The sequence below is a fragment of the Sapajus apella genome, unplaced genomic scaffold (assembly GCF_009761245.1).
Source record: "Sapajus apella isolate SASKATOON/1434 unplaced genomic scaffold, GSC_monkey_1.0 scaffold21, whole genome shotgun sequence".
In the NCBI taxonomy this organism is placed as follows: Eukaryota; Metazoa; Chordata; class Mammalia; order Primates; family Cebidae; genus Sapajus; species Sapajus apella.
The window spans coordinates 4,840,711-4,866,823 of record NW_022436961.1 but is presented as its reverse complement, the minus strand read 5'-3'; the positions used below and the strand labels follow the sequence as shown (position 1 = coordinate 4,866,823).

The 26,113-nt window shown below is 37.2% G+C and overlaps 1 protein-coding gene, 1 non-coding gene and 1 pseudogene across 3 annotated transcripts in view; 1 reads left to right on the top strand and 2 right to left on the bottom strand.

The window, feature by feature from the left end:
* Window positions 1-26,113, top strand: part of ADAM9 (ADAM metallopeptidase domain 9) — a 115,845-nt gene that overhangs the window by 21,640 nt on the left and 68,092 nt on the right. For both annotated transcript variants that reach the window (XM_032288141.1, XM_032288140.1), the window contains exons 6-12: window positions 913-1,108; window positions 2,637-2,702; window positions 5,155-5,226; window positions 6,573-6,742; window positions 9,144-9,225; window positions 10,008-10,141; window positions 25,422-25,593. In XM_032288141.1, coding sequence (XP_032144032.1) covers window positions 913-1,108; window positions 2,637-2,702; window positions 5,155-5,226; window positions 6,573-6,742; window positions 9,144-9,225; window positions 10,008-10,141; window positions 25,422-25,593 — 892 coding nt within the window. The remainder of the gene's footprint in view (window positions 1-912; window positions 1,109-2,636; window positions 2,703-5,154; window positions 5,227-6,572; window positions 6,743-9,143; window positions 9,226-10,007; window positions 10,142-25,421; window positions 25,594-26,113) is intronic.
* LOC116558570 lies at window positions 2,415-2,483 on the bottom strand. The gene has a single exon (XR_004272072.1). It is a non-coding gene; the product is annotated as a small nucleolar RNA SNORD38 (small nucleolar RNA).
* Window positions 18,676-20,137, bottom strand: LOC116558529 (annotated as a pseudogene).

The following is a 26,113-nucleotide window of genomic DNA, read 5'->3' as shown; positions in this document are numbered from 1 at the left end:
GGAATTTACTTTGATGTTACTGAACATTTTTATAGCTGTGTTTCAGATATCCTTGGCATGATTATTTACGAAAGTATTATAATTGATTAGTTTTAATATGTAAAGAGGAAATTTGTTTTGAGACCACTAAATAATTTTTGCTATTTAAAATAAAATATACTTTAAATTTCTGTAGCACTTTATATTTATAAAATTTTCACTTTGTATTATTTGAGACTTGTATTTAATTCTCATTATGACTGTGAATAAGAGCTCATTATCCCCATATTTAGGTGAACAAACTGAGGTTCAGATAACTTATATTACACTTCCAATTAAGTTATTATAGTATTAAAATTACATTCCTTGAGGTCATGGCAATGTGCTGGTTGGTTGATTATATGATTGATTGAACTAATAAATATTAGTTCTATTAAGATGGATATGATTATCTTCATTTAAGTACTAACACTTATTTAATAGTTACTGTGGACCAGGCAATATATTCTGAGTGTTTTGTGCTTATTAAGTAATTTTGTTTTCAGAACAATCCTATGCAGAGGGTAAACCAAGGCAGAGGTTAAATACTTCACTGAGAGTCCTGCAGCTAATAGAAAACATTTGGAATTCAAACTCTGGTTCTCTGTTTCAGATGCTACATTCTTAGCCACCACTTTGTAGTGCCTTCCATTTCCCATAGGTCACTCAGGGAGGTTAAGTAACTTAACAGCAGTGATGCTGCTAAGTAACTATTTGAGCTTTCAATTTAGATCCGTTCCAGCCCCATCTGTCTGATTCTAAAGCCTCTATTTTTTTCTCTATATCATGCTATGCCTACTTACATATTTAAGAAGTAGGACTTGAACTTAGGTTTTCTGATTCTTGTGTATTTTCTTTTTCTTAAAATTTGTGTATGTGTAATGCAACATTCAGAGGATTGCTGCATTTAGAGAATGCGAGTTATGGGATTGAACCCCTGCAGAACAGCTCTCATTTTGAGCACATCATTTACCGAATGGATGATGTCCACCAAGAGCCTCTGAAATGTGGAGTTTCCAACAAGGATATAGAGAAAGAAACCACAAAGGATGAAGAGGAAGAGTTTCCCAGCATGACTCAGCTACTTCGAGTAAGGAAATAGCATACTTCTTTATGGCTCAGACTACCATTTTAGAAAAATCATGTATTTATTCATGAAACCAATACTATGAGTAGTGTTTTCTTTTCTTTTCTTAATTTTGCCAAATCTATCGATAGGCACTAGGTGATGAAAATATGAGCAATATACAGTTCCTGCTACCTAGTTAAATACAGTTTAGATTCTGTGGGTTTTGGAAACTACGTTTTACATCTGCAACAGTTATCCTGTTTGGTATTGCTACATATTGGTCTATTACACTGTCCTTTTTTTTTTTTTTTTTTTTTTTTTGAGGCAGGGTCTTGCTCTGTGGTCCAGGCTGGAGTGCAGTGGTGTGATCATGGCTTACTGTGGCCTTGACCTCCTGGGTTCAAGCAGTCCTTCTGCCTCAGCCTCCCAGTAGCTAGTACTACAGGTGTGTGCCACCATGCCTGGCTAATTTAAAAAAATTTTTGTAGAGATGAGGTCTCATTATGTTACCCAGGCTGGTCTTGAACTCCTGGCATCAAGCAATCCTCCTGCCTCAGCTTCCCAAAGTGCTGGGATTACAGGTGTAAGCCACCGTGCCCAGTGCAAATAGACTTTTTATTTACGTACCTCTTAGACAACTCGAATAGTGATTCTTGAACCCTAGATTAAAGAAAGAGAAAGATATAGCTTTAGGACTTTAATGACTTCAGATATGTTTTAAGGACACTCTCATCCCTATTTAGAGACTGCTATAGCATTTCATGATATACTCTTGACATGGGTCTCTTAGACTGAAATGGTTCTAGGACTAGATCAACTTCAGTTGCAGAGACTGTACCTTTCCACATAAGAGAGGATGTTGCTGCCATGAAAGAGCATATTTTTAATTAACTTATACTAGTTTATGCCATTATTTTTATTGCCTCTCCTGCTATCCACTCATTTGACTGTTGGACTGTTCTTTTTAACTTTAAACATTGGACAACATTAAAAATTTTGCTTATTCTACTTTGCATGAATTTTTGTAAAATGACAAAACTAGTTGTTTTTGAAAATGGCAACCTTGTTCTAACTTACGCTCTGGGATATTAGTGGGTATGTTTTCTTTATCTCTCATCATAATAATGGGGTTTTTCATTAAAATATGTGTGTATGTGTGTGTGTGTGTGCGTGTGTGTGCATGCGTGCATGCGCATGTGTGTGTGTGTAGTTTTGATTTTAGAAAATTGGTAATTCTGCTTTGTAAACTTAAGAAACCCATTTTATCTGTAGCATTTTTCTCATATCAGTGCAGATAACAGCAGATAACACTTCAAAACATTTTTTTTCCCCTCAGACATAGTTTATCATCACTTAAAGTCAGTAACAGAACTGGACAAAGTTTTTATCACTAAGAAGCAGATAACATTTCAAAAAACATGTTTTTCACTTTATTGATCTAGGATATGTTAAGCATGTTCTTAGCAGACATGAAATAGTGATGAGAGATTAGGATGTGACCATAGTCTTATAACTTTCTTTTGCCTTTATGCTGTTTGTGTTTTGACAGAGAAGAAGAGCTGTCTTGCCACAGACCCGGTATGTGGAGCTGTTCATTGTCGTAGACAAGGAAAGGGTAAGAGTGGTGACAGTTTTTCTTCTTTTTCATGAAAAGCATATAAGTGAGCATCTAATGAAGGAAATATAAACTACAGTTTGTTTGTATCTTACTTAAATGATGATTTTAAAACTAAAATTTTTTTTCCCTTAAACGTTATAACACCAGAATAACACCAGAATACCAACAGAAGCTCAAGGTAGCAAATGTGACTGCCTTTAACTTTATCTTTTATTAATGATTTGTTTTTCTTGTTTTTGCTGATGACTTGCTTATGCTAAATTTTTTGAGTGAATCTGTACTGCCTATCAGGCTCTTGAGAACTTTTCAGATTACTTTAATGGACTATGGCTATAAAAGGTTTGTTCTTCCTTGGCTATTCAGATTGCTTTGCTTTCTAGAATTTGAGATAACCTATATTGCACTTTAAGAGATGGAAAACCTCCAGGTCCTGGCATGCTTTGGAAGGGAATAGTATTAATTTCAGTGTACAGGATCACATGAGGGCATTTTCTTTATTTATACTTAAGAAACAGAACTAAGTGCTTTGCTTTAACTAAGAGAAGTAACGTGTCCCTATTGGCATTTATAGGATTATCAGTTTTAGAGATAGTGGCTGTATAATTTATTTATTTATTTTCATGTTGCTTTTTTAAATTGATATATAATACTTAACATATTTATGATGTACAAGTGAGTATTTGATACAACAGCTGTGTAATTTAAAATAGAGAGTATTGAAGTGTTTTGTTTGACTTTTACTTCCAACTTTGTCGTTAGTGTGAAAAAGTTATTAGTGGAAGCTTATACCATGATTGGCAGTTTCTTTCTTGTAAGCTGTGCAGACAGGAGATTTTTTTTTTTTTTGGGTTTAATAAAATTCCTTGTTGTGTGTAGGTTGGAAAATAATACGCCATCCCAAATAAATAATTTGGGGAAAATATTATTAAGAGATAGACTCAAATTTATACATTATAGGTTCATTGCCCTCAAGTAGTAGAAGGAAAGCACATGGAATATGAGCAAGTGTGAACTCTGCCCCGGCAGTGGGTAAAAAGCTTCTGTAGACTGTTTTGAACAAGTCACAAAAACTAAGATTCAAAATGTTTTTCTTCATTGCTGTTTCCAGATATATTTGTTATATACAGTTAGAAAATGGTTAAAAAAAATGGTTCAATTTCAATCAAGCCCTGTTAAATGTATTAAATTAATTTTTTTTTCTTGTTTAGGAAAATCATGATTAGATCCCCAACTGATAAAATCTGATATATTCTGAAATTGTGCTTTTAGCATAGAGCAAAATCATAAATTCTTTGAAAATTTTTCTTTTGCTAAATTGGTTACATAAAATAATGTCAAAAATAGACATTTGAGTTTAGCCAGGTCTCAAAGAAAAAATTAATCATATTTGTTTGGCTTAAGATGGTTAAACTTTTATATTTTCATTTACGTATGACTTTTTAACTAGTGATTGTTGGTTAATCTTGCATTATTAATTCAGCCCAGGGTTTAGAAATGGTTTACTAGTGCTGATCTGTAACGAGTCTGGCTATTTCTGTATCTCAATTCTGTTTTCTCTATGTCACTTTTTTTTTTTTTTTTTGTATCCATAAATCATGTTCTACCATGTGGCTATGCACAGTCTCTCTGAACCTGTTCTGGTTTGGAAGCTGCACAATTCTTGAATCAGTCGTTCTTTGGTCAACTGAACTCTGTTAAATTAAAATAAAAAGGTTTATTGGTGATATAATTAGCCTAAGAGGTGAAAGGGTCAGGAAGTTCTTTAGATTGTCTTTTATTCTTTTATCTATGCATTTTTATTGCTTAAAACTCTCTGTGAAATGCTTGAAAATATTTTTGCATTAAAATAAAAGGAACATTAAGAAGATAATTTGTTTTAAAGTTCTACTAATTTGGAGAAAATGAAGACTTCAGTGCTGTTTCATTATTACTTTACACTTTCACCTGTTTTTTTTTATTCCTATCACTACAATTTCTTAATTTGAAGCGTTGATAAATGTCTAAATGCCTCAATTTTTTGTTCAGAGGAAATATTTGGATTCTAATCTTCATTATAACAAATTACAGACACATTTTTATTCTTGTTTTTTTTTTTTTTTTTTTTTTTTTGAGATGGAGTTTCGCTCTTTCACCCAGGCTGCAGTGAGGTTGCAGGATCTTGGCTCACTGCAACCTCTTCCCCCTACCCCGGGTTCAAGCAGTTCTGCCTCAGCCTCCCAAGTAGCTGGAATTATAGGCACCCACCACCATGCCTGGCTAATTTTCGTATTTTTAGTAGGGACAAGGTTTTGCCATGTTGGCTAGGCTGGTCTTGAACTGCTGACCTCAGGTGATCCACCTGCCTGGGCCTCCCAAAGTGCTAGGATTACAGGCAAGAGCCACTGTACCCGGACTCACATTTTTATTCTTAGTCTACTTTGGTGATAATGATTCTCCTTTGCTTTTCCAGTATGACATGATGGGAAGAAATCAGACTGCTGTGAGAGAAGAGATGATTCGCCTGGCAAACTACTTGGATAGTGTAAGTTGTATTTTCCATCAATCAGGATGATTCTGTTCCTATTCTGTATCAGAACAGAACTTAAAAAGTGTCTCATTTTGAGTTCTGATTATCACAGGGCCTCAATCAATGACTCAGTCTTTTAGAGGTCTACTTTCTGGTTTGTTTTTTTTAACTCTTTTTAATGTTTAAAGCAAAGTATCAGTGTAGAAAGACTTTGAAAAAAACAAGAGATTTCATATTAGCATCTACTTTAACTTCAGAGTAGCTAGGCTTAGGTGCTTTGGCATTTATGAAAAGGTCTTTGAATTTTTATTGAGTAAATTTTATTTTGAATAAGGCTGCCTTCTACTCTGAAAATATGATGATGATACTAATTTGTGTGTGTGTGTGTGTGTTTGGTTTGAGATTTTGGAGTTCATTCAGTGGAAGATATTAAATAATTAGATATAAAGTAATTTTATCTACAAAGCTGATATGAACATCAAGCATGATGATGATGATGATGATAGCATTCAGTTGAATATTTACAGTGTGCTAGACACTGAACTAAGTGCTTTGGACTTAACCCATTTACTCCTCACAGTACCTCTATGAAATAGGTATGAGTTCCATAGTCCTTTATCTGAAACCTCTGACGTACCTGTGATTATAATTTTAGAAAAATAGTATGGTTCACTCCATATTATATAACACCTCTGACAGGATCTTGGGATAGCACCTTGTAATCAGACTCATTGGTATTTCTGCAGTGAAATATAGGAATATTTACATTAAGTGGGATAATAGTGGACTATGAATGAGCTTGCATTATATCAGGGCAAATTTTAGAACCAGTTTTACCAAAAACTTAATTTCCAGACTTTGTTAGATTTTACAATGGAAGATAATAAGGATTTTGAATCTCTGTTACTATCATTTTATGGTTGACGAAACTGAGACTATTGAGAGGTTAAAGTCTCATTGTATTTTTTTTTTTTGAGATGGTGTCTTGCTGTGTTACCCAGGCTAGGGTGCAGTGGTACAATCTTGGCTGACTGCAACCTCCCCCTCCTGGGTTCAAGCAAGTCTCCTGCCTCAGTCTCCCAAGTAGTTGGGATTACAGGCGTGCACCACCATGCCCAGCTAATTTTTGAATTTTAGTAGAGATGGGGTTTCACCATATTAGCCAGTCTGGTCTTGAACTCCTGATCTCAGGTGATCTGCCTACCTCAGCTTCTCTGTGCCTGGCCAAGAATCTCATTATATTAGAGGAAAGATTTTTTTTTTTTTTTAGGCAGGTAAGTTTTAATTTAAGTAGCTGTGTTACTTCATGTGGTTAAAAGATTTTTCTCACATTCTTTATACTTTTATTTCTCTCTTCCCAGATGTATATTATGTTAAATATTCGAATTGTGCTAGTTGGATTGGAGATTTGGACCAGTGGAAACCTGATCAGCATAGTTGGAGGTGCTGGTGATGTGCTGGGGAACTTCGTGCAGTGGCGGGAAAAGTTTCTTATCACACGTCGGAGACATGACAGTGCACAGCTAGTTCTGTAAATGTTTTTTCTTTTAAAGTACTATTAATGAAATAATCAAAATAATTGTTGCTTATTTTCTTGTATTAGAATTATATTCTCTTGAGGTTTTGGTGGCATTCATTTAAATGAGGAAAACTTAGCTTGATGTGGCATTATGATAATGAGACCTCTTTTGTCTGGATTTCCTGTCACCTTGCTCCCATGTCCTCCATTTTTCTTGGGTTTACGTCCTCATTTTGGTATAGTGTGTTTTCTAGTTGCTTTTTGTGAACAGATATATGAAAAGAAAACATTTTGACCTTATGTGTGTCTGAAAGTATGTTTTCCCAGTTTCGGAACAGAATTTAAACATTGCCTCAATTTGAGTTTCTAGGGCCTAAGTAACTCAGTATTTCCTAGGCATGCTTTGAGTTTCTTTTGTCTTTTTTTTGAGACAGAGTCTCACTCTGTTGCCTAGGCCAGAGCACAGTGGCACGATCTTGGTTCTGCACCCTCTGCCTCCTGGGTCCAAGCGATTATCCTGCCTCAGCCTCCTGAGTAGCTGGGATTACAGATCTGAGCCACTATGCCTGGCTAATTTTTGTATTTTTAGTAGAGATGGGGGGTCTCACCATGTTGGCCAGGCTGGTCTCAAACTCCTGACCTCAGGTGATCCACCTGTCTCGGCCTCCCAAAGTGCTGGAATTATAGGTATGATGCTGGGTATAAAATTCTATCCATGAAATCCTTTTTCTTCATGATTTTGAAGGCATCGCTCTTTTGTCTTTTTTGTCCCAGAATTACTTTTGGGAAGCCTGAAACATTCTGATTCCTGACCTTTTGTATGTGGCCTGTTTTTTCCCCTGTCACTGGAAACTTACAGGATCTTCTCTTGGTTCCCAGGCTTCTGGATTTTCCTGATGATGTGGTTTGGTGTGGGTCTTAATTTTTAGTAAAATTAAGACACTGACACATCCTCGAACCAGTGAGAATGCCATCTAGTTCACAAAATACCAAAAAGAGCAGGTTTCAAGCATACTCACCATGTCTTGCCCAACCACACCCAACAAACTATCTTAACCCTCTCTGTTTCTGTGGTCTCCATCTGTCCTGTTAGAGACATTTCCCAGATGTTTGATGATTTTTAGTTGTTTGTTTACAGTTGAGAATGGGGTCCCGAAAAGCTTTTTGGAAGCATTAAGTTCATGAATGCATCTTGGAGACTCTAAGTTCACTATAGAGTGGTCTGGCTGGATTGTTTCCTTGTCAGTCTCATGTCAGTACCTCTAGTCATCTTCTCCTGGCTGGTCAGATGGCTCAGAGAAGGATTTATCCATTCATTTAAAATATATTTATTGGATGTATACTCAGGCTCTGGGACACAGCAGTGAACAAAACTGGCAAAAATTCCTGCTCTCATGGAGTCCATGTTCTGGTGGAAGAAATTGGCCATAAATGAGATAAAAAATACATGTAGTATGTTAACCAATGATAAGTGATAAGGAGAAAAATAAAACAGGGAGGTAGATATAAAAGCATTGGAGGAATGAGGTTGACTTTTGAGGTGACATGGCCAGGGAATGCCTAGTGAGGGAGATGCCTTCTGAGTAAAGACCTGAAGGAGGTAAGGGAATGAGTCTGGGTGTATATTACTACTGGGGAAGAGAGGTCCAGGCAGAGGAAACAGGTGCTGAGGTACAGGTATGTGGGGTGTGATTGAGGAGGCACACAGGGCCTATCTTGAATTTTTTTCTTTTTTGGAGACAGAGTCTCACTCTCTCACCCAGGCTGGAGTGCGGTGGTGTAATCTTGATTTACTGCAATCTCTGCCTCCTGGGCTCAAGCGATTCTCCTGCCTTAGCCTCCCGAGTTGCTGGGATTACAGGTGTGCACCACCATGCCTGGCTAATTTTTGTATTTTTTTCTTTTTTTTTTCAGTAGAGTTGGGGTTTCTTGATGTTGGCCAGGCTGGTCTCAAACTCCTGACCCCAGTTGATCTGCCCACCTCAGCCTCCCAAAGTGCTGGGATTACAGGCGTAAGCCACCGCTCCCAGCCCTTCCTGACTTTCACGTTCACTGTGCTCACTGCCCTGCAGTTGCCCATGTAAACATATTTATTCTGTTCATTATCTGTCTCTCCTCACTAAAATTTGTGAATAAATAAACCTAATGTATTTTAGGAGAGGTTTCATCTAGAAGGTAAAAAGAAACAAATTTGTCTTGGTATCCAGAAAGTGTATTCATTTGTCTGAAAAAATTAGTAAGAAGGAGATAAGGTATAATTATATTCTGATTTTAGAATGTTACTTTTCTTTGCCATTTTTCTGCCAGGTTTTATAGGTTCTCCCAATCCGGTTGAGATTATTCATGCAATAAAAGCAACGTATTCCTTTTTTTTCCCCCAAGAACATTTTATAACTTTTACATTTTCATTTAGAAAGAAAGGTTTTGGTGGAACTGCAGGAATGGCATTTGTGGGAACAGTGTGTTCAAGGAGCCATGCAGGCGGGATTAATGTGGTACGTTGTTCTTGATGTTTAACTTTAGATGTTTGCATTGGGACAATATCAAGCATTGATTGACTGTATACTTCCTCCCCTGGTCCTTAAAACAATATTTTGAGTGTTATGAGGGACACGGTAGAAGTGACAAGATATGTTCTTTCCCTAGAGACTGGGTCAAATTTTTAAATATGTACTGTGTCTACTAGCTCTTTACTTTTTTATTTATTTTATTTTACTTTAAGTTCTGGGATACATGTGCAGAACATGCAAGTTTGTTACATAGGTAAACATGTGCCATGGTGTTTGCTACACCTATCATCAACCCGTCATCTAGGTTTTAAGCCCCTTATGCATATTTGTCCTAAAGCTCTCCCTCCCCTTGCCCCCTACCTCCCAACAGGCCATGGTGTGTGAAGTTAACCTCTGTGTGTCCATGTGTTCTCATAGTTCAACTCCCACTTATGAGTGTAGCTCTTTACTTTTTATGGGTGAGGGAACAGATTTTAGTGAATTAAATTAGAACCATCAACTTGTTTTCCTATAAACTATCATGAGCAGTTTATAGGTGTTAAAGTGGTTGATCTCTTGCTTGAAGGATTTGTGTCCATCATTAGTGTGTGATTCATGTTACTTTTTTACTTGACTGAAATGTATAAAGACTTCTTGGATGCTTGATTTATTGTATAGGCTGTCAACAGTGTAGTGAATAAATTTCCTTTTGTGAAAAAATAATCTGAGCAGCAAAACATTTTCTTTGTGTTCAGAAACCTAATCACTACCTTCCTGTGTCTGAACAGTTTGGGCAAATCACTGTGGAGACATTTGCATCTATTGTTGCTCATGAGTTGGGTCATAATCTTGGAATGAATCACGATGATGGGAGAGATTGTTCCTGTGCAGTAAAGAGCTGCATCATGAATTCAGGAACATCGTGAGTACCTGGATTCTTTCTTCTCTTTATATGGTATTGTGGACCCATGTTATTTCTGGTTCCCTGAAATTAATTACATGACATACCAATGAGAAGTCTATGTTTTTCCCCAGCCTTTTAGATTCAGGGGGTTACATGTGCAGGTTTGTTACTTGATGTATAGCTGAAGTCTGTATTAAATAATTCCAGAGAGCTTTTAGAAGGCAACACTTGTATAGGCACAAGTAAGTAACTTCTGTAAACCAATTATAGACTGAAAGAGTATAAGAACATGGCAAAGTTTATATCTGAAGTAGAAATTAGGGGTGAGTTTCTGCTAGATTCAGTGTGGATTGGATTTCACTGAAGGACTGTGTAAGAAATTTCTTCACAAACCCCTTTTTGAGAAAGTGCTGCATTGTTACTGTAAGTAGATGAGGTTGTGACATACCTCTATCAAAAAACCCTGTTTTATAGAGATAAAGGTGGGAGGCAAGACAGAGAAGAGGAGAGAGAATGGCTAACATTCATTAGGCTCTTTTTATGTACAGGCACTATTGCAGGCTTTTAAAAGATTGTCCACTTACTTACTGCTCATCAGTGAATTGAGGTACACATACTTTGTCTCCATTTGCAGATGAGGAAACTGAGGTCACACATGCAAATTGCTGACTGGGATTCAAAGCTAGGAAGTCAGAGCCTGTGATCTGATCTTAGAACCCTTTCCTGTCCCAAAGCTAAAAAATAATTATAGTAGAAGGTCTCATGGTGGTTGGGCATCAGAAATACAGATTTCTAATGCAGATTCATCGTAATGCCAGTGAGGTTCCTTCCTAATTTAGAAGGCAGGAGTCCTAGGTAGAGAGCTGAACCTAACAGTAGTGTATACGTGTGTAAATGCTGAGCCTGAGTGAAAATTAGATACGAGAGATGGTATCTTTAACAAATACAGGGTGGACATAGTGGGTCATGCCTATAATCCCAACACTTAAGGAGGCTGAGTTGCAAGGATCACTTGAGACCAGGAGGTCATGACCAACATGGGTAACAGAGTAAGACCCTGTCTCTAAAAAAAAAAAATTAAAAAATGTTGGCACATGCCTGTAGTCCCAGCTACTCAGGAGGTTGAGGCAGGAGGATCACTTGAGCCCAGGAGTTCAAGGCTGCAGTGAGCAATGATTGTGCCACTGTACTCCAGCTTGGGCAACAGAGTAACACCTTGTTTCAAAACAAACAAACAAACAAACAAACAAACAGATGAAGATTTCACATGGGGAATATCCATGGCCCCAAGTGTTCATGCCCCTTCCCACCTCTCTCAGGCTTCCGAAGCACTGGCAGAGTAATAAAAACTTCTGTCAACCAGCCTTTCAGCTAAAGATCTGCGTGGACAAGACAATTGTAGTCACATGCTAGTATAAAACTATAAATTCTCAAGCAGAATATATAGTTTTTGAACAAGTACTAGGCTCAAAAATAGGAAGAATTAAAATAGTACTTAGGAACATCCATGCTTTATAAAATAATGTACGTAAGGAAAGTCATATGTTTGTAAAAGATTTCCTATAGTAGAGGGAAGTAAATTTAGCATTTGCTTTGGCCAGCAGTAAAGTTGAGAAAGACGTGAATTCAGGGAAACAAGAAATGAGTAATGAACAATGAGACAAGTCAAGAGATTGATATAAAAAAGCATTCAGAGTTAAGGAGAGAATGTTATGAAACAGTACCATAGTGGAATTTGATATGGTATAGGAAACAATGAAGAGTGGACCCATACTTTATTCACCAACTTGTCAAACATTTATTGAGCACTGACTACATGCCAGACTTTGTTCTCAGCATTTGGAATTCCTCAGTAAGTTAGATTGACTTGCCTTTCAAAGAGTTTACATTGGAGGGGAGTGGGAGACAATCTGTAAACATAAGAAAATCAATAATATAAGGCGTTAGAAGGTGATAAGTGCTATGTGAAATAAAACAGAGTGGAATATGGAGGATTGGGAGGGCTGAGGGTGGTGAAACAACAGAACAGGCCCCAGTATGACAAAACTGGATGTTAGTAACAGAAACTTTGAGCGAGGTGGTATTTAAAACTACTCCCCTACTTTGAGTAAGTTGGTATTTAAAACTACTCCCCTAAAGTAAACCCTATGGCAAAGAGACTTACAGTATACTTAAATATTAAGTAAATATTAAGCATTTTGAGGAGAATGGTATTTAGAATATTATATTGAAAACAACACATATTGACATTTAAATATGAAGATAACATGATCTTGAATATAAAGTTTCCATCATTTTCCCCAAGGGAAGAGCCAAAAAAGTGTTCTTTTTTTTTTTTTAGATTTGGTTGACTTGAATGTGTATATGCTTGCTAGGGATATAGTAGATAGAAAGGGAGGGAACTGTTACTGGATCTGGGAGAGTCTCTCTAGCTGCAGGGGAGACTATCCCTACAGGAGGTGAGATAGAGGAACACTGATAGCTTGAAGGGACCTGGTACAGAGGGTTCCAGGGGAATTATTCAGCCTTATTCTCCCAGTGACTTCTGATCTCTTCAATAGAAGTGTGGAAAGTGAGTACTTGTGTCTTGTCCAGCTTGGTGGGAAAGCTTTTGATTTTTCACCGTGGTGTATGATGTTGGCTGTGGGCTTTTCATATATGGCGTTTATTGTATTGAAGTGATTTCCCTCTTTCTAGTTTGTAGAGATTTTTTGTTGTGAAAGAATGTTGAATTTTATCAAATGCCTTTTCAGCACCTGTTGAGATGATTATGTGACTTTTATCCTTGATTCTGTTAAAATGGTGTTAATACATTTTCGTATGCTGAACCATCCTCATGTCCCAGGTATAAATCTCACTTGGTCAGAGGGCCTGATGTTTCTGATGTGTTGTAGAGTTCTGTTTGCTAGTGTTTTTTTTTGAGGATTTTTACATTTATGTTGTTAGGGATATTGACTTATGATTTTCTTTTCTGATTGTGCCTTCTCTGACCTTGATATTAGGGTGATGCTGGCCTCATAAAATGAGTTTGGAAGTGTTCCTTCCTCTTCAATATTTTGAAAAGACTTTTTTTGGGAGCAGTTTTAGGTTCACAGAATAATCGAGAGGAAAGTAGAAAGACTCCTCCCATATACTTTCTGTCCCCACACTTGTATAGTCGCTCCGTTTTCGATATCCCTCAACAGAGTAGTATACATGTTAAAAGTGACGAATCTACATTGACACATCATGATTTCTCAAAGTTCATACCTTATGATTCACTCTTGGTGTTGTGCATTCTATGGGTATGGACAAATGTATGACAAGTATCCCTCATTATGGTATCATACAGAATATTTTCATTGCCCTAAAAAATTATCTGTGCTCTATGTAGTCATCTGTTCTCACCCCTCCAACCCTTGGCAACCATTGATCTTTTTACTGTCTCAATAGTTTTGTGTTTTCCAGAATATCATATATTTGGAATCATGCAGCATGTTGCCTTTTCACATTGGCTTCTTTCACGTAGCAATATGCATTTAAGGTTTCTCCATGTCTTTTCATGTCTTGATAGCTCATTTATTTGTAGTGCTGAATAATAAATATCCCATTGTTTGGTTGTTCGACAGTTAATTTAGCCATTCACCTACTGAAGGACATATTGGTTGCTTCTAATTATGAAAAAAGCTGCTATAAGTATCCAAGTGCAGGGTTTTGTGTGACCATGTTTTCAGCTCCTTTGGGTAAATACCAAGAGACGTGATTGCTGGATCATATGTTAAGAGAGTGTGTGTAAATTGTCTTCCTAAGTAGCTGTACCATTTTGTATTCCCACCAGCTGTGAAGGAGAATTACTGTCGCTCTACGTCTTTGTCAGAATTTGGTGGTGTCAGTGTTCTACATGTTGGTTATTCCTATAGGCATGTAGTGGTATCTCATTGCTTCAATTTACATTTCCCTGATGACATAGGATGTAGATGATCTTCTTTTGTGTTTATTTGCCTTCTGTATACCTTCTTTTCAGCATCTGTGAAGGTCTTTGGCCCACTGTTTAATCAGATTATTTCTTTTCTTGTTTTTTAGTTTTAAGAGTTCTTTGCATACTTTGGATAAGAGTCTTTTATCAAATATGTATTTTGCAAATATTGTCTACTAATTGGTAGCTTATCTTCTCCTTCTTTTAATATTGTCTTTCACAGAGCATACATTTAATATTTTAATTCTTTCATGGACGATGCCTTTGTGTTGTATCTAAAAATAATTGCCATATTCAAGATGATTTAGGTTTTCTCCTATATTATCTTCCAGGAGTTTTAGAGTTTAAAATTTTATACTTAGGTCTTTGCTCCATTTGCAGTTAATTGCGGAGGGTGTAAGATTTGTGTCTAGATTTATTTACTTATTTTTTGTATATGAATATCTAGTTGTACCAGCACCATTTGTTGAAAAGACTATCTTTTATTGTATGGCTTTGGCTCCTTTGTCAGAGATCAGTTGACTGTATTTGTGTGGGACTCTTTCTGGGCTCTCTATCTTGTTCTTTTTATCTGTTTGTCTTTAGCCAGTAACACAGTCTTTATGACTGTAGCTTTAGAATAAGTCTTGCAGTCAGGTAGCATCAGCCCTCCAACTTTGTTCTTCTTTACTATTATGTTGGCTATTCTGGGTCTGTTGCTTCTCCATGTAAACTTTAAAATTAGTTTCATCTATATCCACAAATTAATTTGCTGGGATTTTGATTAATATTGCGTTGAATATATAGATCAAGTTGGGGAACTGGCGTCTTGATAATATTGAGTCTGCCTGTATGTGAGCATGCAATATGTCTTGATTTATTTAGCTCTTTGATTCTTTCATCAGATAGTATTATGGTTTCCTCATGTAGATCTTATGCATATTTTCTTAGATTTATACCTAACTCATTTTTGGGGGTACTAATGTACATGATATTATGTTTTTACTTTCAAATTCTACTTTTTTATTGCTGGCATATAGGAAAGCAATTGACTTTTGTATACTAACCTTGTATCCTACAGCCTTACTGTAATGGCTTTTTAGTTCCAGGAGTCTTTTTCAATTCTTTTTGATTTTCTATATAGATGATCATATTATCTCTCTACAAAGACAGTTTTTTTTTTCTTCCCAGTCAGTATACCTTTTACTTCCTTTTTTTGTCTTACTGCAGTAGCTAGGACTGCCAATAATCTGATATTACTTTACTTTCCCCACATTTTTTTTTTCAGTGTTGACAGTGTATTTATTTTTATTTTTAATAGTAATGCTTCTAAAACATATATTTACAATTTTAAACCAAATTGAAAATATATATCTTATAATTATATCACTAAATATATTTATATTTACTGTAATTACTGATACATTTAATCAAGATATACTACTTTTTACATACCAGTAAGGAATGTGATGTCAGTGAAATTAATAGTTCAATTGTAATCTGAAATGAATCTCAATTTCAAAGTTATTTAAATATGAAAAGAATGTGTTTTAGAATCCATTAAATACAGTATTTGGGTTTAAATCTACCATCTTATATCTCCTTTATTTATCTTCTTTTATGGTTTTCTTAAAAGTCTTCCATCTTAAATAGTTAAGGTGATGGATATTCCAATTACCCTGATTTGGTCTTTACACATTATTTGAATGGATCACATGTATCCTGAAAATACATACATCTATTATGTATCATAAAAGGGACAACAGCAACAACAACAACAGCAGCAACAACAAAATCTTCTGTGTTATTTCTTTTGGGTTGATAGAATGTTTTTATTTTTATTTTACTTTGTAGAAATGGGATCTTGTCATGTAGCCCAGTCTGGTTTTGAACTCCTAGGCCTAAGCAATCCTCCCACCTTAGCCTCCCAGTGTGCTGGGATTATAGGCATGAGCCACTGTGGCCTGACAGATAGCATGTTTTTAGTTATACTGTTATCCTTCTAGACGTATTTCCAGAATGCAAATTATGCAGTCTTTTATTTTTTTTAAAGTAATCCTAGAAATTATAACACATGTTTTTGATTTATCATGTCTACTATTCAATCTTATCCTTCCCCAAACAGTTCAAAGACTATATAGTCCTTTAACTCTATTCATCAGTTCCTTGACTTATATAGCTGTGTGCCAGGAAGATATTAGTGATTAATGAAAATTGTTTATTGTCGTTCATTTAGATTTTGATCATTGCCTTTGCCCTTTGATCCTCTTGCATCTCTGACCTTCCATTTGGTATCCATTTTTCAGTCTGATCAAAGAACTACTTCTGACTTTCCTTTAGTGTGTGTTTAGTGGTAGTATATATTTCTTAATTTTTGTTTTTGTTTTTCTCCTGAGGGCGTCTTTATTTCTCTTTTTTTGAAGATATTTTTGTTGAATATAGAATTGTAGATAGTCAATTATTTTTCATTATATTGGGATTTTTCCATTATCTTTTGCCTTCCATGTTGTTGAGATGTCAGACCATTATTCCATTGAAGTGAATTTATTTACCTATGGCTATTTTCACAATTTTCTCTTTACACTTATTTTTTTTTTAAGTTTCATTATCATGTTCCTGTTGTAGAAAGAAACAAAACCATGCATACACATGTATGTTATGTATATATAACACGTGTACACATATATGTCTTCATATCCTGCTCAGAAATTTTTTGGTGTTTTAAAGTTTGTGGCTTGATTTTTTTTTCTTCTTTTTAAAATTTATTTATTATACTTTAAGTTCTGGGGTACATGTGTAGATTGTGCAGGTTTGTTACATAGGTATACACGTGCCATGGTGGCAGTTTGCTGCATCGCCCCAATCAGAAAATTCTCAGTCATGTCTTTACAAATTGCTTCTTTACATATTGCTTGTGTACACAGGGTGTCTGCACATTTGCTGTCTCTTATGCCTCTGTGATTCTAGTGAACTGTGTATTAGATCTCACTATATCTCCTTTGTCTCTTATTTTTTAAAATACATGTTTGCCGAGGACCAGCTTGGCCGGGAGACTCCCACCCAGGCAGGCTGAAGGTATTGAGAGAGGCAGACACCCAGATAGCCAACAGAGCGGATCTGCTCTGGGGACCAGCAGCCTCAGAGCCTGTGGGGCTTGCAGCGCTCCAGGGCTGAAGGCCCTGAGCAGAGATTCATCCATGTATTTATTTGCTCGTTGACAGGTGATTCTTATTACATACACAGGTGTGCTACATAGACACATAACAGAGGATATACCAAGTAGGCAGCTGTTACCTGCCTACCACTAACTACAAACTACAAGCATCCTCCACAAAGGAGCCATGGGGGCAGGGTAAACAATGTTTCTTAGTATGTGTTTTCTATCTTTCTGTTTGTTTTTTTTTCTTCTGGGTTATTTCTTCTGACACCTTTCATCTCACTGATTCTGGCTTCATACGTATTTTGTCTGTTGTTAAACTTATCCATTGAATTATTCATTTTGCTTATTTCATTTGTCTGATTTCTGCCTGGTTCTTTTTCAAATCTAATGTATTAGTTCTGTAGATTTTAGTTCTTGCCCAAATTTTCATGCTTTTCACTTTTGTCCCTGATCATAGTAAGCATAATGTTTTATGGCTATCATTTGATAATCCTGGAACTAGTATTAGGATACTTTATTAGACTTTATTTGCTTTTTTTTTTTTTTCCTTTCTTGTAGTGTATTGTGGCTTCATGTGGTATTTTATATTGTGTAGCCATTATATTTAAAAGGTTTTTTTAAAGAATAATTTCTGAACTAGGATGAGGTTATCCTAGGTAATATTTTCTTTTATTTTTCCTCAGATTCATTTTTACTACCAAGGTAATATTAAACCTTCTTTTTTTGAAGGCAGATTTCCTACCCTATACTTCATAGGCTGTTTAATAAATATTAATTTTCTATCATTTTGTTTGAGGCTAGTGATGTTGTAGATGTTTCATTATTTTTTTCCTCAGATAACTCAGTCATTGGGAGCCAGTTCTGTTTAATAAAATGGATAATATACCTTCATAATAAGATTTTTTGTTATTATTTATGATATTTTGGGGGCATGGTGGTATTCTCATGCCTTGCTTTTAGATTCCTGAAAGTGTGAGTTGCTCTTCCTGGGAGATGCCTTTCTAGAGAAATGGCTTTCTTAACTCTGCCCCTCAGTGTCACCTCCATCAGCAAGCTTCCATAATCAGGTGTTCTTTTTCTTAATCTAATTCAGTACCAGCACTTAGAATCTCCTTTTAAGACTTCCTAATCCTAGGCTGTGGGAATCAGCATAGTAATGGTGGAAATGTGTTCTGGGAATTTTCAGAGTACTCAAGGAATTAATGTTCTAAATTTTAGTTGAATTTTTTATTTTTTTGTCATTCTCAGGTAAAACATTTTCATCATTGTCAATCTCCTTTTGAAGCCATTTTGGAAAAGTCACCTAGATGTGAGAAAAGAGAGGAGGAGAGGTTATAAATCATTAGTATTGTAGAGTCTAGAGGTGATAGAGAATAGAAATACTGAGTTGCTCTTCAAGCCATGTATCAGGAGAAAGCTACCAGCACTTAGAATCTTCTCTTTTTTTTTCTTGCTGACTGAATTCAACAAGTATTTATTGAGTGCCTATTATGTGCTAGATATTGTTCCAGGTACTTGAGACACATCAGAGAACAAAACCAAGAGCCCTGCCCTTGTGGGGCTTCCAGTCTAGCATTTATCATCAGTTCACCTGCAGGCTATCTGGGGCCTGAGGCATGTCACTGCACCTCTGTACTTGGGTCCTCAGCTGCCCAATGGGATAATAAGCAGACCTGGCTCAGATGTGGATAATGTGCCTGGTGTACTGTGGGTGCCAAACTGGATACCCTCAACCCACCACCCAGACAGTAGATAGGGCTGGAAGTTGATTTTTAATGATAAAGTACAATGGAGGGAGGGCAGAGGGGCTAAGCCAAGCTGTCTGGGGTGCCGTCGTGGTGGTGGGCTGGCTACACAAACTGCCCCTGCTTCTTGGTGGCTGCCTTGCTGGCGAGGTCCTTGACTTTCTCTGTAGCTGCCAGTGCTGTCTCCTTTGCCTTCTCCTTGGCTTCCTTGGCTGTCTCAACAAGTGTTTTGGAAGGGGCCTCGCCTTGCTTCAAAGGGGCTTCGCCAAGATATATTCAAAACTCTTCATAGTCTTGGTCACGTTGCTTTTGAACGGGGCAAGACTAAATTCCTGGACAGCTCTGGAGACACCAAATAAGCTAGAGGAGACCCAGGCTTCACAGCGGATTTCGGTCCAGCCACTGTTGTCAAGAGTTCACATAGTAAACACATTGTTCCTCCACCACCATCAGCCCAGAGTGGTTGATGTTCCAGGTGAAAGTGGTCATGGTCTGATTCTGTGGGTCCACAATAGAGTCCTCCAGGATGTGCAACGAGTGAGCAACATTGGCAGGAAACAGTCGCTCGGCCCAGCAGGGCATCCTTTTGGTCTTGGTCAGGAGTCGCCGGGAGAGCAGTTTCTGGTCATGGGTCAGTGACCTCCCGGTGTATTATGTCCCGTCAAGACTTGCTTGCTATAGGGATTGGGGTACCGCTGACAGAAGGCGGCGAACACTTGGCCCTAGGAGCTCCGGAGCACGCTCTGGCCCAGGAAATGCTTCACTATTGTCCCGGCCGGAGCGGGCTCAGCACCCGCATAGCATCAGGGGTGCAGAGCCTGGGAGGAACGCGGGGCCCGGGCAGGGCCGGGGCTCGGCGCACACCCGCTGCCGGGCTCATAGCTCACTCACCACCCCACCGCGCCCAAGCAGCTGCCGCTGCTACCGCCGCCGTGAGTTGTCCGGTTGCGCCAGAATCTTCTCTTAAGACTTCCTAATCCTAGGCTGTGGGGATCAGCATAGTAATGGTGGAAATGTGTTCTGGGAATTTTCAGAGTACTCAAAGAAATGCTTTCTGTTATTATATACTGTTTTGACCTTTTATGTTCTAAATGTTGAAATTTTTTTTCGTCCTTTTCAGGTAAAACATTTTCATCATTGTCAATCTCCTTTTGAAGCCATTTTGGAAAAGTCATGTAGATGTGAGAAAAGAGAGGAGAGGTTATAAATCGTTAATATTGTGGAGTCTAGAGGTGATAGAGAATAGAAATACTTGAGTTGCTTTTCAAGCCATGTATCAGGAGAAAGATCATTCTTAATGCTTTAGGTGCCAGCCAGGGATGGCTAGTGAAAGGACATCATCACCGTGGCCTCCAGAGCATTTTAAGGTCTCACTGAAGGCCAACACAGGGGATGTTACTATCTACATCTGTTAAAAAGCACCAGAAGTGTCTATGATTTTGTTATGCTTTTCAGTTCTGTAGTCAATTCATTGTGGGTGAAACATTTTTTTTTTTCTGGTAGATTGCTGAAGGATCAAACATTTGAAACATTGTTTATGAGAAAATATCTTTCAACTAGTAAATAATAAGAGTATTTAAAAAATAACTTGTTTAGAGGTGGTAGACTTTATGTAGGTTAAAATTAGGGACTAAAATATAGGACTCTACATATGCCTGCACAAGTTCTGTGGGCATTGTCTAATTAAATATATATAATATACAAAAATATCTTTATAAGTTATATATATATTGTAAATTATACATATTTAAATATATATTTAAATGTGTGTGGGTGTTCCCCCCCCCCCCCCCCCCGGGGAGACAGGGTCTTGCCCTGTCTCCCAGGCTGGAGAGCAGTGGCATGATCATAGCTTACTGCAGCCTTAAACTCCTCCTATCCCAGCCTCCTGTGTAGCTGGGACTACAGGTGTGCACCGCCATGCCCAGCTTATTTTTTGTAAAGACAGGATCTCACTATGTTGCCCAGGCGGCCTTGAACTCCTGGGCTCAAGTGATCTTCTTGCCTTAGCTTCCCAAAGCACTGAGGTTACATTATTAAATATACTCCTACTGAAAACATTATTGCATGTGTACTCTGTGGCAGGTACTGTACTTATTAACTAAAGATCAACAGTACAAAATAAAAAACAATTAGAAGCCTGTGTTTAAACTGCAGTCTTCTTTGTTTATCAAATAATCATTATATATTGCTTTGACATTTTTACCTGATGTCTAATAGCCTCAAACTCCTGTGGTCCCTCCCAAAGTCGTCCTAAAATCTGACCTACCCATAGTCTTCCCCATGTGAGTTAATGGTAGCTCCTTCCTTCTTGTGTCCCAGGGCAACAGCCCTGGAGTTATTCTTGATTTCTCTTTTTTCTCACTCTTCATCTTAATGGCTGTTCCTTAAAAACAAAAACAATCCAACCACATCTTACAGCTCCCACTGTTATCATTTTGGTCTGTCATCATCTGTTTAGTGAATTGCTATAAGAGCCTTCTTTGTGGTCTTTCTCCTTAACAGAACAAGTATGGTGGTCCTATTACAACGTTAGTCAAATCATGTCACTCCTGCTCAGCACTTTCCATGGTCTCCCCCGCCTTCCAACTTCCTCATTCCACTTATAGTAGAAAGCCACGTTCTTACAATGGCCTATTCCCGTCTTTGCTGACTGTACCTCTCATGATTCATTTCCTCACTGACGCAGCTGCCAGGAAACCTTCTAACTTAGAGTTTTTGCATTTGCTATTCCTTCTGTCTGTAATGTTTTCCTCCCAGATACCCAGTTTTAATTGAACTCTCACATGTTTGAGGTGCCTGTCCTGATTGCTCTTTTAAAATCATAAGCATCCCTTCCTCTGCAGAGCTTATCACCCACATAGCACTCATTACCTTATGATATGCTATTTAATTTACTTATCGTATAAGTAAATCACTGAATCATAATCATAACCTTACAGGGGCAGGGAATTTTTTGCTATGTTCACTGTTTCATCCCTTGCACCAAGAAGAATGCCTTGTACATAATAGACACTCAGTAAATATTTGTTGAATGACATTGCACAAAAGGACTCCTTCCCACACTATTCTTAGTAGCAAGAAAAAGAATAAGGAAGACAGATCTTTCTGTTATTGTTAGAAGCCTTATGTTAAATATTTTCTTTCCATGAGTCAGAATTTTGCCTTTGCCTATTCTTTTATTGCAAACCATTGATTGTTCATGTTCTTTCTTTTTTCCTTCTCTGCCAGTCAGTCTTTTAAAATCCTTCTGTATCCCACATCTATAGACTTTTTTTTTTTTTTTTTGTCAAATAGTTAACAGTACCAAAATGTTATAGACAGACTGCATCCCAATCCAAGAGGGAGGAGTCTGTACTATCAACTCTACTGGAGACCAGTTAGCAAAGAAGAGTTTAACATGACTACTCAGGGCAAAAAATATGTTTCTTAGAGTTCCTTGGAGGTACAAAAGACCCAGCCATAAATAGGGATGCTCCTTCATTAACTGTAATGCAACATAGCTTTCACTCCTGCTGCTACTCTGGTACCATTGCTCAAACTGATGAAAAAGAGATTCAGAGTACCAAATTTCCCGAAAAAATACAACTATATATAATATATAAATTTTATTGTGTTTATTTAAAGTGTACATGTTTTGATATACATATAGATTGTGAAATGGTTAGTCATGCAGATTTATACATCCATCATTCCACATTGTTGCCCATTTTGCGTGTGTGTGGCAAAGAGCACCTAAAATATCCTCTTAGCAAAAATCCTGAATATAATATGATTTTTACGTATAGTCTCCATGCTGTACCTGAGATCTCTAGACTTCTTTGCCCTACATATCTGCTACTTTGTATTAGACCTACATCTCCCATTTCATCTGCCTCCACTGTAATCAGTGTTTTATTTTCTGTCTCTGGGTATTCTACTTCTTTTTTTAGATTCCGAAATAAGTCCTGCAAGATTTTTTTCTTTTTGTGTCTGGCTAGTTTCATGTAGCATAACATCCTCCAGGTTCATCATGTTGTGGTAAATGTCAGGATCTCCTTTTATAAGGATGAGTAATAATCAGCCTTATAAAACTGTTGCCAGACACTTGGTTTGTTTCCATATCTTGGCTAATGCTGCATTGAAAATAGGAGAGTGCAGACATCTTTATGAGGTGGTGTTTTCATTTTCTTTAGGTGTATGCCCAAAAGTGAGATTACTGGTTCATATGATAGTTCTTTTTTAAATTTCTTTAGGGAACTCCTATTGTTTTCCACAATGGGTGCAACCGTCTATGTTCCCATCAACAGTGCTCAAGGGTTTCCTTCTTTCTATACTTTCACTAGCACTTACTATCTCTCTTTTTTTTTTGGGACAGTGTCTCTCTCTGTCGCCTAAGCTGGAGTGCAGTGGCACAATCTTGGCTCACTGCGTCCTCCACCTCCCAGGTTCAAACGATTTTCCTGCCTCAGCCTCCCGAGTAGCTGAGATTATAGGCGTGTGCCAGCACACCTGGCTAATTTTTGTATTCTAATAAAGACGGGGTTTCACCATGTTGGCCAGGCTGGTCTTGAACTCCTGACCTTGTCATCTCTCTGCGTCTGCCTCCCAAATGCTGGGATTACAGGTGTGAGCCACTGTGCCCAGCCATCATGTCTTTTCAATGATAGCCATCCTAACAGGGGTGAGGTGATATTTCACTGTGGTTTTCATTTGCACTTCCCTGATTATTTTTATTTATATATGTATTTTTTGACACTCTGTAGCCCAAGCTGGAGTGCAGTGGCACAGTCTCGGCTCACTGCAATCTCTGCTGCCTGGGTTAAAACGATTCTCCTGCCTCAGCCTCCCGAGTAGCTGGCATGACAGGCGCCCGCCACCATACCCAGCTAATTTTTGTATTTTTGGTAGAGACGGGGTTTCACCATCGTGGCCAGACTGGTCTTGAACTCCTGACCTTGTGATGCACCCGCCTCGGCCTCCCAAAGTGCTGAGATTACAGGCATGAGCCACCGTGCCTGGCCCCGTGATCGTTAATGATATTGAGTACCTTTTCATGCACCTATTAGCCATTTTTATGTCATTTTTGGAGTAATGTCTATTCAAGCCTTTTGTTCATTTTAAAAACAGAGTTAATTGTTTTTTTGCTATGGAGTTGTATGAGTTTTAAAAAGTATATTTTGGATATTAATACCTTATAAGATATATGGTTTGCAGATATTTTCTCCCAGTCTGTAGACTTTTCATTTTGTTGGCTGTTTTCTTTGCTGTGCAGAGCTTTTCAGTTTGATAGCGATAGTAACCAAAACAGTATAGTAGTACTATAAACACGGACACCTAGACCGATGGAACAGAATAGAGAGCCCAGAAACAAATCCAAACTTGTCGTCAATTAATTTTTGACAAGCGTACCAGGAGGATACAATAGGAAAAGGATAGTTCTCTTCAATAAATGGTTCTGGGATTTCTATATGCAAAATAATGATGTTGGACCGTTATCTTACACCATACACAAAAATCAACTCAACATGGATAAAATACCTAAATGTAAGACTTGAAACCATAAAACTTTCTAAGAAGAAAACATTGAAGAATAGCTCCTTGACATTGGCCTTAACAATGATTTTTGGATATCACACCGAAAACTCAGGCTACAAAAGCAAAAATAAAATAGAATTTTAATGTGATGTGGATTCATCAAAGATATAGGTGGTGTATAGGTGTATTTTCCACTAGTTTTCAAAGGTGAAAATAGCCTGTGGGACTATCTGAAAGTAGTTATTGAGTAAAACTGTAGCTAAAAAAGTCCCAGGTAAAATCCCACATAGCTCAAGTTGGATAATTTCTTAAAGGCCAACTAACCCTCAAAGTACTAACCTTGGTTCCCAGGAATTATCATAAAAGTTATTATATTTAAAGCTCAAACTGAAAACTTATCATATAGGAGTAGCTGACATTCTATACTGTGCAGTCTGCCTCTTGATGACTAGTGTGCATCTGAACTGGAGTTGCCCATTCACATTATTTTTGTAGAGCTCCTAGTATGTGATAATAGGCATGGGTGAGCATAACAATGTTATCCTTCAGAATAGAAAATGAGACAACATACAGCTAGCTTCCAATATTTTAAGAACCTTTACTATGTTAGATAAGTAAAACTTTTTCTGTATAGGGCTAGATAATTTTTAAACTCTCTTCGGATACTGAGAATTATCATTTTGTATTTCAATGTGAGTGTTATGTTTTAAATATATTTTATTGGAAGTACAATATACTGTAATTAGTGAATTCTTATATAGTAGCTGAAGTAATGTTCAGTATTTATTAGGAATAGACATGAATTCTCATTTATGTCCACTTTTATTAGCTTCTTTTCTGTCATTTAAAATATTCACTTTTTGTAGGTTAAAGATATGACTTAACATTTTCAAAGTGAATAATCACTGTGACATAAGATCTTTTTCTTAATGTTTGTTATAGAGGTTCCAGAAACTTTAGCAGTTGCAGTGCAGAGGACTTTGAGAAGTTAACTTTAAATAAAGGAGGAAACTGCCTTCTTAATATTCCAAAGCCTGATGAAGCCTATAGTGCTCCCTTCTGTGGTAACAAGTTGGTGGACGCTGGGGAAGAGTGTGACTGTGGTACTCCAAAGGTCAGTTTAATTTTTGATTTTTGCTTCTTAAAATTGCCACGATATATGCAAGAAATAAAATTGCTTGTTTTGGGCAACTCTGGCATAGGAGCTAAAGTAAAATTTAGTGGCACAATGAGGATTGTTATTTTGTTTGTGTGGCTTTGTTCCAGGGATTGGTCATCATCTTCTCAGAGCATGACTAATGGTGCCATCTGTTTTGAAGTCAGAGAATGTGCCATGTTTATTCTCTATTTTTTTTTTTTCTGTCTTCTGTGATTTATGTTATGGTTATTAGGTTATTTGTTTACTTTAACGAATAAATTAGTTTTTCACCTGGCTCTTTATTTGTAAGCTTTCACCATTCTGGCATTGCCATTGCAGAAATTTTTATTTAGCTGGACTAATTTTAAAAATGAGTTGGAACTGGCCCATCCTCCAGAGTCCTTCAATATTCAAAGTTCTTGCTACTCAAAGTAGCACTCTCCCTTTAACCTTCAGTGTATATACTGATATCTAGCATTTTGACCTGTTAATGCAT